General features: G+C 36.9%; 1 protein-coding gene across 1 annotated transcript in view; it reads right to left on the reverse strand.

Moving 5' to 3' along the window:
• Positions 1 to 1,663: 1,663 nt before the first annotated feature.
• Positions 1,664 to 16,631, reverse strand: part of DNAJC10 (DnaJ heat shock protein family (Hsp40) member C10) — a 49,030-nt gene continuing 34,062 nt past the window's right edge. The window contains exons 16-23 of the mRNA XM_066278674.1: positions 13,306 to 13,407; positions 11,611 to 11,766; positions 10,498 to 10,631; positions 9,006 to 9,059; positions 8,221 to 8,368; positions 7,352 to 7,471; positions 4,093 to 4,197; positions 1,664 to 2,269 (exon numbers count right to left, since the gene is read on the reverse strand). Coding sequence (XP_066134771.1) covers positions 2,258 to 2,269; positions 4,093 to 4,197; positions 7,352 to 7,471; positions 8,221 to 8,368; positions 9,006 to 9,059; positions 10,498 to 10,631; positions 11,611 to 11,766; positions 13,306 to 13,407 — 831 coding nt within the window. The 3' untranslated portion in view covers positions 1,664 to 2,257. The remainder of the gene's footprint in view (positions 2,270 to 4,092; positions 4,198 to 7,351; positions 7,472 to 8,220; positions 8,369 to 9,005; positions 9,060 to 10,497; positions 10,632 to 11,610; positions 11,767 to 13,305; positions 13,408 to 16,631) is intronic.

A 16,631-nucleotide genomic window follows, 5' to 3' on the forward strand; every position in this document is an offset into this window, starting at 1 on the left:
GAGAGAGGCAAGCATCCTTGATGCCCAAAACAGAAATTCCAAATGGTTTCACATATTTAAATGTGGCTAATTTTCAAATCTAGCTGCCTGGCAGAATGCACTCTGGTCTACTAAAAATGGTGCCATGTTACCTAAGGCTGACTGCACATAAAATAGGTGTTGCTAAGAGAAATGGCAGTCTTTATTGGCACTTCATTATACCTACATGGCCATTAAAACCTTTCATTCTGTCAGCTGTTTTTTAAATAACCAGTGACACTGATATGATTACAGAAAACAGCTTCCTGATACATTTTATTAACATGATGAGTATCACTTAACACGACTCCCAGGCAGCCCTGCCTTCAGAGCTGATTCACGAGTACATACTTAGGCCAGGTTACAGAACATAGAATATTTACTATTTTATTTACTGCTTAGGATGTTTTTCAATTAAAGTAGGATTTCTAGTTACAGGTGGAAGTACACAGGCCCCTCTACACTTGCTTCTGGAGTCAGTGTCAGACCGTGAATCCCACACCCTGGGAGGCGCGGCCGAGCCTCGGTTCTGCTTGTGCTCTCCTCAGGGAGCAGCAAATACCGGGCAGGACTTCTGGGAGAAACAAACCAATTTAAAGAATTTTCTAGGCTTTGAAAATTTAAAAAATAAAAGGCACTTGCCGTTACTGATCATAATTCAAGAAAGTGGTGTTAAATTAAGGCTTGAGTGGTGATTATTCTGAGTATGCCTACATGTGTAAAATGAAATAAAAAATAAGGAGTTAAGGAATACACTAAAAACAACATGGGAGTGATATAAAGAATAGGGTTACACTTGAAAATTTAAAAATCTTTACCTTTTTTATATCAACTGAAGCTATAAAATATTTATAAGGAAATACTGGGGAAGATGGTAAAGTGATATTTAAAAAATAAACTTTTCCAATATAATAAAGCATGATCCTAATAGGTTTTTGAGAAAACTGAAGATTTTAAAAATTCCACTGACTTCTTTTGATCAATTGGGATTTTTTTTACCATCTCCTACACCCTGAATTATAACTAACAGTGTTTTGTTAAAATGTGAGGAAAAAATTTTTGAATTCTTTGAGTCTGAGTAACCAAGAAACTAAAAGATCCCACCCTTAGATTTACATTTTAATTTTCTTACAAAAATAACTTATTATGCCAATATTTATGTGAGCACGGTGGCCTCCAACAGTAAATGAATAACTGAAACGACCAGTGTCATGAGTTAGAGTGAAACAAAACTGCAGTTAGTTATCTCCCCTGGTTGAAGAATGAAGACACTGGACAAGCATGAAAATAACACTATAAAGAAAAAAGGCAAACATAAATAAAGGATATGCATCAAGAGTCTAGAAGACAAAACATAAATATTAGATGCTTCAAAAGATAATTACTATCAAAGGGAAAACTTTTATGAAAAATATTTTAAAAATAAATTAACACAGATCTCTAAAATATAGAACTCTAAATACTTGATATATTTGGAATATTCTATAGTGCCTTGTTAATTGCTATACATATATTTTTCCCTCAGGCATTTCTGAATGCTGTAGAAATCTATAGAATTTACTTACCATTACAAGATTTTTTTTTGTGATAAAATCAATTCGTTGACTTTATGAAAGAAAATGAAGAATCTCTGCACTATAATATATCATGAAAATAGAGTACCTGTTTATTTTGCCACATTGTTTTTTAAATGAAATATATGATTAGAGGATCAAGTTCAGAACATTTTTAGAGGAACAGGTGACTGAAAGCAAAGTTCTCTCTTTTTAGGAGAGCCACAACACTTTCAGTGATCAGTTCATCTTGTACAACGTAGGCATGTACTAGCAGAGCAGGCGCATGTTTCGGCCAGCCAGTTCCAACAGCATTTCCAGTAGTCAGCAATCTATGGCCCGTGGACAGCATGTGGCTTGCGGCCTATTGGTGGATGGCCCTCAGCTAAGAATGGTTTTCATATTTTTAAAAGGATTGTCAATCAACCAACCAACCAACCAACCATATGTGACAAAGAACTGCATATGGTCTATAAAGCCTAAAATATTTATGATCTGGTCCTTTACAGAAAAAGCTTGCAGACCCTTGATTCATATCAACGTTGTACAGAATTTAGACAGTGTAATTACAAGTCCAATATAATGTTCATTTATTCCCACCACAAATGTAGTAACAGTCTAAAAGGATGTCTTCTCATGTCCTTTGTCAGAATTTCTTTTGAATTTTTTCTTCATCTTCAGTATCATTAAAGTTCATCCTTCAATAATGTAAAAGTAATTGAAAGAGAAAAGATGCATGAGTATATAAAATTAAAAACAAGGTAAAATAATATAAACTAACCAGAATTTTACCATCTCAAAAATACCCAATATTCTTGTTTAACGAGTCACCACATAAACAATGCACCTCGCCTACCTATGACAATGTTCTAATTCTTACCTGTCCACAGCAGATACTACCGGTTCTAGTTTTACACATTCAAAGTCATGCTCTGATGGGCCTTTTAGCTTAGTTTCAGTTATGATATTCTCATTTATGAGTAATAGTGTTTTCTATGTCAAATATCTAACTTGAGATAAAAGTCACAATTTAAAAAATCTTTGCCCTGACCGGTTTGCTCAATGGATAGTGTCAGCTCAGCACGCTGACACCCTGGGTTTGATCCCCAGTCAGGGCACATGTGAGAGGCAACCATCTGCTTATCTCTTTTTCCCTCCTCCCTTTTCTCTCTCTCCTCCCTTCCTGGAGCCAGTGGCTTGATTGGTTCGGGTGCTGGACCCAGGTGCTGAGGATAGCTTGGTTGATCTGAGCATTGGCCTCAGATGGGGTTGCTGGGTGGATCCCAGTCAAGACGCATGCGGGAGTCTGTCTCTCTATCCCCCCTCCTCTCACTAAAAAAAAAAAATCTTGAAAACAATAGCTAAATAAACAATCAGAAATACATTTTTGTTTACTGAAACAACAATAAAAATAAAGATTCATAACTATCTCTTTCCTCTCTTTTAGAGATGAATAAAATACAATTCTTGAAGCAGGCTGCCAGACTTTCTATATTGGGATCTGTAGTGTTAATGACTCAATAAAGCCAGATGTCTCTAGCCCTTTCCAAAGGCTGTGCAGTTGTTCTGTCCTTTCACTTTACAGAAAAAGAATCAAGAAACCTCATGTGGATTGTATTAAATTCCATTCAGTAAGTACTCCAGTATTCATGGACTCTTTGGTCTAAGTCTGTCTTAGAATACCCATGATTTTTTTTTTTTTTTTTGTATTTTTCTGAAGCTGGAAACGGGGAGAGACAGTCAGACAGACTCCCGCATGCGCCCGACCGGGATCCACCCGGCACGTCCACCAGGGGGCGATGCTCTGGCCCTCCGGGGCGTCGCTCTGCCGCGACCAGAGCCACTCTAGCGCCTGGGGCAGAGGCCAAGGAGCCATCCCCAGCGCCCGGGCCATCTTTGCTCCAATGGAGCCTTGGCTGCGGGAGGGGAAGAGAGAGACAGAGAGGAAGAAGGAGGGGGGGGGGTGGAGAAGCGAATGGGCGCCTCTCCTATGTGCCCTGGCCGGGAATCGAACCTGCGTCCCCCGCACGCCAGGCCGACGCTCTACCACTGAGCCAACCGGCCAGGGCCTAGAATACCCATGATTTAAAGAAGAAAAAAATAAACAGCCCTTTCAAAGAATAGCAGAAAAAGGTTGCACTGCTTGGACTGCTTGGTAGGTTAAAAATTCAAGGAGGCCAAGACAAATTGAAGTTCCAATATATCCTGACTATACCAACAACAAAAGAATATCTGCTATCCAAGTGTGTCATGAAACTCCAGTATATTCCTAATAAGTCCATGCTTTATTTACATTTGAACAAAGTGGCCACAGTCATTTCTTGTTAAATGGTTTTACTTGTCTGAATTTCTAAGGATTTCAGTGTTGATAGGCTACATTCCAATTCTCATATTTTTCAGAGAAGAAATTTCCAACTACTATTTTTTTGAAGCTTCATTTTACCTGTTTATTAATACATGTCATGTAAAAGAAGAATAACTTTAGATGTTTGCCAAAGTCAGCTCTGGATTCAGTCCTTACCTTATTTCTTTTTCCTTGTTTTTGGAGTTTTTCCAATTTTTCATATATTACGGTAGCAATCTCTTTTGCATCTCTGGAATCTATGTGCTCTCCCCAAATATTTCTCTAAAATTAAAACATCTTTCTTATAATCTTTCAAGTATCTAATCAAAACATAACATTTCCATCTGAGAAACTTGATTAAAAAAACCTTCAAGTTCCAAGAAATAATGCAACAAAAGCACAGTTGTAACCCATCATTTACCTGAAGTAAAGACTAATAATACTGCTATAAGAATGTGTAAATTGATGCCTTGGAAAATGCACTACTAATGCCAAATGCCTCAAAACATCTATATCATGTAAGAAAAGATATGCCCACAGGACTCAGATGATTCTAATACAACCACTGGCACAGAGAGAACCGCGACTCACTGCCGTGGGAGCAAGGTCCCTCTCTGGTTCTTCTACCCGCAGCAGGAAGGTGGCTGAGAAGCAGAGGAGGGGACAGGTCACTACGCTCAGCTCTGCTTATTTCAGATCCGGAGCCACCTGTTTCATTCCTCGTGGAGGGAACCCCCGCATTTGCATGTTAGGATTTTGTTTCTTTGTATAACTGCCTACCTAGGTTTGTATTTGTTTATTCCAGTCATTATTCTGCTCTGGCCTTCTCTCATTATTCTGTCCTGGACTTCTGGATGCCACCCATGCCTCTCAGACTGGACAGGGATATTCTGGGTCCTAACCTATCCTCTGGACTCTTAGACACATGGTAACACATTCTTTTCAAAGTGCTCCCCCTATGGCCTGATCATTACTGTGACTGCTCATTACATTAATATTTCCCCAACATCATTTTACATGAAACGACACCTATTGATGTCACTCATTTCTCAGCTGTTGAGAACTGGGAAGTAAAGCTAGTGATTCCAAAGGATTAAAGATTCCGGCTCAGCAGAAGCTCCTTTTTCCTTAAGTCATGTTTACCCTACATTGTTCTTAAGATACAGTTAGCCTCTTGGACAAATCAAAATCCTTCACTGAAAACTAGATGTCTGATAATTCTAGATTTCTGAAATTCATCATTTAATCTCTTTATTTAGTTCTATTTCAAAATTATAATTATTGATAACATAAGATCTTAATCGAATATTCTTTCTCAAAAAATATATATTAAAATATTTGAAATTGTTTATTTCAAATGTTATACCAAAAAGCATGAATATAGTACAAAGCAAATATTTATTTTATCACAGTTCTTTTGTCAAGAATGTCATTCTTTTACTTGGGAAGACCACAAAGGTCATAAATACAGTACTTTCAGTTAGCAGTTATACTAGCTGACAGACATATGCTTTTTTTTTTTTTTTTTTTTTTTTTTTTTTAAATAACTGGATTCTTTTTTTATTTTTTATTCATTTTTAGAGAGGAGACAGAGAGAGAGAGACAGAGAGAAGGGGGAGGAGCTGGAAGCATCAACTCCCATATGTGCCTTGACCAGGTAAGCCCAGGGTTTTGAACCGGCGACCTCAGCATTTCCAGGTTGACGCTTTATCCACTGCGCCACCACAGGTCAGGCCAGACATATGCTTTTAATCATGGAAGTTATCACCTGAATTTTAAGACCCATTGATAGACGTCTAGTTTCTTCTTGGGGGGGAGGGGGATAAAGGTCACTGAACCACAAAAGGAATTATGATTGAACCGAGGGAACCTAACTCTTACCTTGTAATCTCTACACCAATGGTTTTCAATCACTGGTCTGCCAGAAATTTTGTGCTGGTTATATGAAGACAGGGTGCTTAACTCTTTAGCGGACCGGTGGTTGAAAAACACAGGTCTAGGCCCTGGCTGGCTGGATCAGTGGTAGAGTGTTAGCCAGTGTGTGGATGTTCTGGGTTCGATTCCTGGTCAGGACACACAGGAGAAGTGCCCATCTGCTTATCTATCCCTCCCACTCTCAGTTCTCTCTCTCTCTCTCTCCCCTCTCCTGCAGCCATGGCTTGATTAGAGAAAGTTGGCTTTGGGTGCTGAGGATGGCTCCATGGCTGTCACTTCAGGTGCTAGGAAGAGCTTGGTTGCTGAGCAATAGAGCAACACCCCAGACGGGCAGAGCATCACCCCCTAGTGGGTGAATCCTGGTTGGGGTGCATGTGGGAGTCTGTCTCTGTTTCCCCTTCTCTCAGTGAAAAACCAATCAACAAACAAAAATAATGATAAAAGAAAATCACTAGTCTAAACCATTAATAAATATTCTTTTTGTTTTTTCCTGTATTTTTCTGAAGCCGGAAACGGGGAGAGACAGTCAGACAGACTCCCGCATGCGCCCGACCGGGATCCACCCGGCACGCCCACCAGGGGGCGATGCTCTGCCCCTCCGGGGTGTCGCTCTGTCGCGACCAGAGCCACTCTAGCGCCTGGGGCAGAGGCCAAGGAGCCATCCCCAGCGCCCGGGCCATCTTTGCTCCAATGGAGCCTCGGCTGCGGGAGGGGAAGAGAGAGACAGAGAGGAAGGAGAGGGGGAGGGGTGGAGAAGCAGATAGGCGCTTCTCCTGTGTGCCCTGGCCGGGAATCGAACCCGGGACTTCTGCACGCCAGGTCGACGCTCTGCCACTGAGCTAACTGGCCAGGGCCCATTAATAAATATTCTTTAAGATAAATGCTCAGGTACTAAAAGTATTACAAAAGTATTATAATAGTATACTATCTTTTCTGAAAAAAATAACTGTAAAGGTAATATATGTTAATTCTATAAAGGAAGAAAAACATAAAACTTCACAGAAAGTAAATAATTATACCTTGATTTCTACCACCCTCAGAAAACCACTATTAGTATTTTGGTAGATCTCCGGAGTAATTTTCCTATTCATGAGTATAAAAACTTTTAGGCAATGAAGATCATATAATTGTGAGAAAAAAAACTTTAAAATCACTTAATGTATATGTAAAAATGATGTTTCAGTAATATGTAATAAAGTAATGACAAAGGGAGAAGAAACTGAAAAAAACAGCATTACTCAAACTTAAAAGAAAAGATTTTGAGGCCTGACCTGTGGTGGCACAGTGGATAAAGTGTTGACCTGGAACGCTGAGGTTGCTGGTTCAAAACCCTGGGCTTGCCTGGTCGAGGCTCATGTGGGAGTTGATGCTTTCTGCTCCTCCCCCCTTTTCTGTCCCCCCCCCATTTCCTCCCCTCTCAAAATGAATAAATAAAATCTAAAGCTTTTTTTGAGCTTGGCCGGCTAAAGGAAAGGAAAATAAAGGCAAAACCTGTGCATACCTTTGCTCTTTCGTAGGGATAAAATTGAACAGTCGGGTAAGCTCTGATACCAGCTTTCTGGCATGTCTGGGCATGAGCCTGACAGTCTACCTTTCCAGCTTTCACTTTTCCTTTAATCATCTGAAAAAAGGAAAAATACAGGTTATTGTTCCCTTTGTGGCATAAAGTATTTTGGCAACCACATAGTAATGCGGTACTAAAAACTTCCAATCTTTATAAACCCAAGGATTTGTTATTTAAAAATACTTAGTTTTACTCCTTTCCATTGAAATGAGATTGCTTGCAAAATCTTACTGGCTCTTATATTCCTATTTGCCCAGCACCACCTCTCCAACAGCAAATAAATTTTCCTTTGTATTATAAAAGACACTGAGATGCTAACACTGAACTATCTCAACTTCCCCGTGCTGCCCACACCTCGTCTGTCACAGCACAGACACCGCAGGCTCTGTCTTCTCCCCACCCTGCTCTGCGCTCCTGCGCAGAGGTAGCTCTTCATCTGGGGGAGGGCTGACCACTCCAGCCACACGCTCCAGCCTCGTCAGGTCTTTGACTCTCTTCAGCATATACACATATGATCAAAAAAGGATTCTTTCCTCAACGGCAGGAGGAGGAAGGAGGAAACAAGCAGAAGTGAGGCTCTGGCTGTTAAGGTTAGGTAGATGATTTCATCCAAAGCAGGGATGTTAGCTAAATTTTTAATAAAGGATGAAATCTATTGCAAAAAGTATAATCACAGAAATAAAACAGATTTTTAAAATTCAGAGGAAACTTTGAAGAAAAAAAATAAAAACTATATTTAAAATGTTAGCTAATTATTAAAACATGCATGTGAATACAATGTATTTAAGTAGAGAGACAAGACTTACCCTAGCCAAGAGCTCAAACTCTGGAGCAAAATTTTGGCAAGGTCCACACCAAGGAGCATAGAAGTCAACCACCCAATGATTTTTCCCTTGTAAAACTTTTTCATTGAAGGTCTGAGGTGTTAGGTCTATGGAAGCTTGAGGTAAAAATCTGTGGCATTGAGTCAAAATTATTTCTCATTATATAAAACCGTAACAAACTTGTAAAACACAATACTGTAAAACTTACTAAATTAAAAATGACTTTAAAGAATGACAGTGTAATAAATCATAATCATTTTTTTTCTTCTTCTTTTCCAAGTTGAGAAGAGGGTAGATAGATTCCCGCATGTGCCCCAACTGGGATCCACCCAGCAACCCCTGTCTAGGGCCGATGCTCTGCCCATCTGAAGCCATGCTCGCAACTGAGCTATTTTTAGCGTTTGAGGTGGAGGCTTCATGAGCCATGCTCAGCGCCTGGGGCCAAAGTGCTTGAACCATTCAAGCCATGGCTGCAGGAGGGAAAGAGAGAGAGAAGGGAAAGGGTGAGAAGTGGAGAAGGAGATGGTTGCTTCTCCTGTGTGCCCTGACTGGGACTCGATTCCGGGACATCCACACACTGGGCTGACACTCTACCACTGAGCCAACTGGCCAGTGCAACCACACCTTATCTTGGTAAATTATAATTCTTTATAAGTGATTTAAAATGCTAGAAGTTTGAATAACTCACAATAGATTTAATTATAGATATTAAGAGGAAGATTAATAGCATTAAATCCATTTTATATAATGATACGTATTTTACTCACCCTAGGCCCCAGATTCTTAAGGAATAAGCATCCTTATTCCAACCATTGTAACTACTGAAAAAAAAGAAAAAATATGTAAGTTGTAATAGTATTTTCCATTATTGGGTATGTTCAGAAAACAATCTCATTGCAGCAACTTAAAACTCCAATGCCTTTAGCATCTCTCTTCTTAGATATACCTAGCTACAAACAGTACTTATAATGGGCTTCCCAAATATATTTTTCACTAGTCTTAATGTCTTCTGTGCTCCAGACAGGCCTTAATGTCTAGCTGATTGCTGGACATCTACCTACCCATGGGAACGATAATACTCCAAATGTCCAAGGCTTTAGTTTCTAAGCCTTTACTCCAGATAGCCACCACACAAATGTAGTTATTCCATGATCTTTTCCTCATGGTTATGATCCCTTTCTCCTTTGAAATCCATGGTTCATTTTTACTTTTTTAATATTCATTATATTCTGCCTTACTTTTTTCTCTCATTTTCTACTTGAAAAACCATGTGGTGATGGAGAAGAAACATGGGTACTGAGATAGACCTGGGTTCCAACCCCAACTTCAAACCTTAGCAGCTGTTATCTAAGTGAATCAGTTTACTTACCTTAACAGTAGGAAGGGAATACTTTTTGTTTCTCAGGGAATGTGTGAGGACTAGTGTGAACTAATGTGAGCAGAAGATCTAGTGTAGCACCTGAAACTAAACAGGGACTTAATAAATGCTAGTTTGTTCTCTCCTTACTTCTTCTTTACTAGATTGTCGGCTTCATGAACAATGGAACTGTTCAACTCTCTTTTCAACTTCTGAGGTTGTCATCAGCACACTATCTTAAACATGGTGAGCTCCCAAAATATATTTGTTGAGTTAACTTTTATTTAGTCAGGATAACTAAATTTTAACTATATAAATAAATGGTTATAATAAATACTTTCAAAAAATTTTTAAAGATTTTATTCATTTTAGACAGGGGTAGTCAACCTTTCTATACCTACCGCCCACTTTTGTATCTCTGTTAGTAGTAAAATTTTCTAACTGCCCACCGGTTCCACAGTAATGGTGATTTATAAAGTAGGGAAGTAACTTTACTTTATAAAATTTATAATGCAGAGTTAGAGCAAGTTAAAGCATATAATAATTACTTACCAAGTACTTTATGTCGGATTTTCGCTAAGTTTGGCAGAATAAATCTTTATAAAACAACTTACTATAGTTAAATCTTTTTATTTATACTTTGGTTGCTCCGCTACCGGTAGCCCACCATGAAAGCTGGAACGCCCAGTAGTGGGCGGGGTTGACTACCACTGATTTTAGAGATAAAAGAGAGAGAGAGAAAGAGAGAAAGAGGGGAGGAGCAGGAAGCATCAACTCCCATATGTGCCTTGACCAGGCAAGCCCAGGATTTTGAAACGGCGACCTCAGTATTCCAGGTCGACTCTTCATCCACTGTGCCACCACAGGTTAGGCAATACCTTCAAATTTTAGACAATACTTACTGATATTGATAAGCTTTATTTGATTTTGGGGGGAAAAACCTTATCTCAGGGTATCTTCGTACATTTTCTTCAGTACAGAAAGAATGGTACTGTTGGCAGTCTATGCTGCCCACATTGATCAGTCCAATTAATGTCTATAAAAGAAAAAAAAGAGGAGTTAAAAAGATCAAAATGATTAGAATAAAATTATCTCCATAACTACTTTACATATATTTGCAATAGAGAAACTGTCATATGTTACCATTATTAAATTATTTATCAGTGATTTTAATCAATTAAAAATAGATAAGGGCTTAAAACACAATAGAATATTTATAGGAATAAACTGGAAATCTAATTTTATAGTTAAGAACTTACTACAATTATTTTAATTGTATTTACTACAATTAATTTAATTTACCTATTAGGAAAAATAAACTTATTTCTAAATTTCAAAGTATTAGAAACTAAGAGCTAATGAGGTCTTGGCAATGGTATTCCAAAGAGTTCCTTTTCCAGACAGAGACAGCCTGTGCATTTCATACTTACTCATACCTGAGTTTTAAAATTTTAGTGAAAAGAGCATAAAATTGTATTATCTCAAATGTTAAAATACTAGAAATCACTTTAACTCTTAGGTTTGTTCATTTTTTACCTTAGAAATAAATATAATATAGTTGCTGCCTTTTCCACTTTGGTATTTAAATAATTTCTTTCCAATCTTTTACGATTTAGATAATGCCATATCTATTTGTACAAAATTTTAAAATCCAAGTAATTATAAATCAAAGCTACTTTTTTTTTACATTTAAGTCCTACAATATTGTGAAGAAACTGTATATGTAAGCTCTCAAAATAAAAAAGATTAATTTTATTAAGAAAAAAAGAAGATTTTTGGTTTGACTTTGATAGAAGTTTGGTCAAATATGTATGGAGTGACACAGAAAATTGAGTAGATTATTCTTTATCATTCACATACCTGACAGAAAAAGAGTGGAAATCTAGGTGGTATGTTCAGAATTGTTATTGAATTATAATCTAGAGGTGGGTTTATTCATTTCAGCTTCAAAATAATTCTGTTAAATAAACATTCTTAGTAAAACTTAAGATTTAAAATAAACCATTTTACTATACCCGGGCCATTCTTTTCCACTCTGGCATTAAAATTTGACATGGATGACACCATGGAGAATAGAAATCAACCATCCAGACCTCATCATGTTTTCTTTTTTTAACTAGTTCACTGAAAGTAGCGGGTGTCAGGGAGATCACTGAAGGATTCATAAGATCCTAAAGACAAGACAACTTTCATTAGAACATATGAAAAAAAAGAGTTGTTCACATATGCTTGGAAAATTGTTGGTATCTGTCACTTAAAAAACTTGTTTTTGAGTAATAAGAAGATACTTAAGAATATATTAAAGAGAAAAGGTAGTGTATTATTTTAAAAAGAAATGATCCCTAATTTATTTATTAAGTTTGGATTTTGACTATCAGTCTTCTTAAGTTATATTTTGCTCCTACTTCTACATATCACTAAAAGAGGAAACTTTATTTAATACTATGAGTAGCTGAGGCAAGACTTTTAAGAGCTGCCTGGGTATCTATATAAGTCATATAGTTCTGTTCTGGACCTAATGATTGGTTTGGAAATGGCCCTTTAATAATGGAAAGCCTACTATTCTATTTTCCTGACATTCTGACAGGAGATACTGCATAACCTCTCTACAGTCACTTAGTCCAAATGCTGTTTTCACAAAGCTTCAGTCTACCATGACTGGGTAATATTAAAAAAATGTTAGCTTCATGGGGCAAACAATCAAAATCAAAACAACACAAAATCATAACTATTATTCTGAAGGAAGAAAGAGAGAAGGACAGAGAGTAGAATGCTCACTACGTAAATACTAAGCTGAAAATTTCCATTCTTAGGAAGCCCGTTAACTATTTTAGTCCATCAAGACTATTAGTGCAGCCTAAACAGCGGTGGCGCAGGCTCATCCAGCTTGAACACAGGGGTGGCTGGCTTGAGTGTTGAGTGTGGGGTCACAGACATGACCCCATGGTCACTAGCTTGACCCCAAGGCTACTGGCTTGAGCAAAGGGTTACTGGCTCAGTTGGAGCCCCCAGACAGGGCACCTATGAGAAAACAATCAATGTACAACTAAAATGCCGCAATGATGAGTTGATAATATTTCTTGTCTCTCTCCCTTACTGTTTGTCCCTTTCTCTGTCTCTCTCTCACTTAAAAACAAAAAGACTATTAGTGAAAAAAAAGGGAGATGCTATAGTAGGTACAGGGCACTTCTGTACTAATAACACAGATGTGGCACAGCTGCCCAGGTGTGAAAGAAGTCCCCCACTGGGAGTAGGCTTAGACTGCCCTTACTCACCCACATAGCTCCTGGACAACATTGAGCTCACTCCTATCTTATCTATATGGGACCTAAAAGAAATAAGCTGTGGTGGTTCTGAGAAAACATGAAGAGGGGTGGCAAAGGTTTATGTGAAAGTATAATTTCATGCATCCAATAAATATAGTTGTGTCCACTAAGTACAAGAAACTGAACTAGGTAATAAACAAAACACAGGCTCACTCTTAAAGTGTACGGTAAGACACAAGAATAAAACATTAGAAAAATTTAAGAAATTCATTTTCTTGTCAGAAAATAGTTTTTGGCATAAAAAGAATAAATACTGTTAGTTAATGATAAAATATTTATACAAAGAGTACACATACACAGAAGGATTTAGAGCCATGAACCTAAAATAACTTACGTTCCCTTTTATAATTTCTACTACTTTAGAATTAAATTAATTTACAATACCTCTATGAACTCTAAGATCTGTTCAGCAGAGTGATGTCCTTCATATTCATGAACACTGGACTGGTTGAACACCACTGTTGTTGGATAAGCCTGAATGTTATACTGTTAAAATGAGAAGACAGATTAAACATGAGTTTATATATATTTACTATTTCAAATTTATAACCAACTTGCTTTTATTTACATAACAAGATTTATAAAACCCACTGCTAAATTGCTGCTGACCAAAAAATATCAGCCTGGACAAATTTTGCAAAGGAAATTGATTAACAGCTGTACTGATGAACACCTAACCCTTATTCATAGGTACTCCATTAGACAGAAAATCCACAGGCATGAAACCAAGAGAAGTGAGCATGGGTTATAAGCTCGGTTCTTTTGAACTCTCCCAAACTAAGATGCTTGAGGTTGTAAAAAAAACAGGCTAATCTCTAGTTTAAGTCTTTTTATGAAACCATAATAAATATTCCAATTAGTCTAGAAGTAGAAGAAAAATCAAGAAAATAGCTAGAATAAACAAATGTTAATAATTAATGTGTATACAGCCACACTTGAGGTTAAAGAATTATAAACACGCCCTAAGAATGTGGTTTTTATTTTTTATATCCAAGATAGCTTTTATGGTACAAAATAATAAAATATCCTCCTCAGAATTAACATGAACACTAGTTCAGGAAGCATTTCTCTAAACTTTTAATTTTTATTCTTTAAAAGGTTATAAAGAGATCTGTGGATTTCCTGTGGCTGAACTTTGCATCTTTAAAGTTGACAAGTACTTATTAGCAAATTGAAATCTTTAGGATTCAAAATAATTTTAGAAAAAATAATGGAAACGTTTACCAAACTTTTGTAAAATAAGTGCAAATTTGAATACTTCAATATATTAACAAAACAATTAAACATAACATTTAATAAGTGTTTACTAGGTGTCTAGCACATGTTTTAGCATTTAAGCATGTAGCTTCTAATCTGTTCCTCACAACAATTCTATTCAGCAGCAAAAATTACTAAGTCAACTTTATAGATGAGGAAATTGGGGTTTTGAGAGGCTAAGTGAATTGGTCAAGACCCACCAATCAGTGAGTAGTAGAATCCTGGCATGTTACAGTGAACTGGTACCACAGTTTTAAATCCTTACATTTTACTCAATTACTTAATTAGGTGATTTAATAGCTGATATAAAAAGTAAAAAAAAGGAGAGGAATTCAAATTAATTATTGTATCTAATTAATTTTGTATCTTTGCTTAGCAAAGATAGCTTCTTGAGTCACACACAAGACATTGACAACCAAAGGCCTTATTTATTTCATTTTAAACTTATTTTAATGACATTTCAAATTAAATGAAGTAAAAAAATCTAACAAATAACCCACATATCCCTCTCCTATATTTAAGGAAGATTAACTTTTTTGCCACACTGGCAGATTGCTGAAGTTCTTTTCCTTGATTTCATTTCCTTCCCTTCCTGACACTAGTAGCAACCTGTAATGCTTGCGAATTGAAAAGCTTTCTGTAATTGTATCATACTCTTCACAGGATCCTGAAACCTGCTTTATTCCACTTTACACTCTATTTTTGAGATTTACCCATGCTGGTAAAGATAAATCAAGTTCTAAATGTTCAATAATATTCCCTTGTGTGACTGGATAATTTATCTAAATATTTGCTATTATGAGATTTCTAAATTTTTGTTAATTTGATAGATGGGGAGGGTATAGGACTATCTTTGTAATTTGTACTTTCTTAATAACTAGCTTAAGTCAAAACATTTTTCACATATATTTGGATTTCCTCTTTTGGTAAAATGTCTATAAACTTTTTTTTTCTTTTTTTTTTTTTTTGAGAGGGGAGAGGGGCAGACAAGAATAGATAGGCAGGAAGGGAGAGAGATGAGAAGCATCAATTCTCTGTTGTAGCACCTCAGTTGTTCATTGACTGCTTCTCATATATGCTTTGACGGGGCGCGGGGGAGGGAGGGGCCTCCAGCCAAGTCAGTGACCCCTTGTTCAATCAATCCAGTGATGATGAGGTTATGACCCCATGCTCAAGCTGGTGACCTGCGCTCCAGCTGGGGGTTTCGAACCTGGGTCTCTGCATTCCAGGCAGACACTTGATCCACTGCACCACAGCCTGGTCAGGCATTTTTTTCTATTTTTTAAAAATAATTGATTTATAGTCTTTTTTTTTTTTTTAATTTTAATTTTAATTTTTTTAAATTTTATTTATTCATTTTAGAGAGGAGAGAGAAAGGGACAGAGAGAGACAGAGGAGAGAGGGACAGAGAGAGAAGGTGGGGAGGAGCTGGAAGCATCAACTCCCATATGTGCCTTGACCAGGCAAGCCCAGGGTTTCGAACTGGCAACCTCAGCATTTCCAGGTCGACGCTTTAACCACTGCGCCACCACAGGTCAGGCGATTTATAGTCTTTAAATATTCTGGACACTAAGGCTTTGTCAGTCATATGTGTTGCAAAACATCTTCAGTCTTCTCTTAAGTTTATAGTGTCTCTTTGGCAATAGTTTTAACATTTATTATAGTCAAATTTATTCATATTCACTGATTTTTGTCTTTAGTTTGTGTGTGTGTGTGTGGGGGGGTGAATGAGAAATTATTCCTTATACAGATGCCATAAACATTTTATCCTACATTTACTTCCATTTCTTTTTTAAAAAATGTTTTAGTTTTTATGGATTTTAATTTAAAATACAGAAGTAGAGAATAATAGTCTCATGTACTCTTGTGGCTACAACATTCACTCACTCATGCCTACTCTAATTCATCTATACCTCCTTTCACTGTACCCCAAGATTATTTTAAAGCAAATGCCAGATCATTTATCATTTCATCCATAAATATTTTAGTATATTTGAAATGTAAAGATTTCCCTACAAATTTGACCACACTATCATTTTCATACTTAAAAATTAACAATTCCTAAAAATCATTATATATCCTATCAGTGTTTAAATTTCCCCAATTTGCTCTCTTTATTTTTGTAGTTGGCTTATTTAAATTGTATCCATATGAAGCCTAACTTGCATTTGAAGGGTATGTTTTTTAAGTCTTTAATTTTCTTCCACTTTTAATAAATCTGTTCAATAAACCAGGTGTTTGTCCTATAAAGTCTACATGTTGGGATTTGCAAATAGCATGCCATGTTGTCACATAACTTATTTATCTCTGTCACTGGATCTTCTATGCACTGATAGATCTGATGACTTGATTTGATTTTTTTCCCCAAGAATACTTATAGAGGGCACTGGATACTGTCATCATGAGGTATGTAATTTCTAGTACTTCTTGGAACTGAAGAGTGAGTATCAGTT

Source organism: Saccopteryx bilineata, chromosome 5 (assembly GCF_036850765.1).
Source record: "Saccopteryx bilineata isolate mSacBil1 chromosome 5, mSacBil1_pri_phased_curated, whole genome shotgun sequence".
Classification (NCBI taxonomy): domain Eukaryota; kingdom Metazoa; phylum Chordata; class Mammalia; order Chiroptera; family Emballonuridae; genus Saccopteryx; species Saccopteryx bilineata.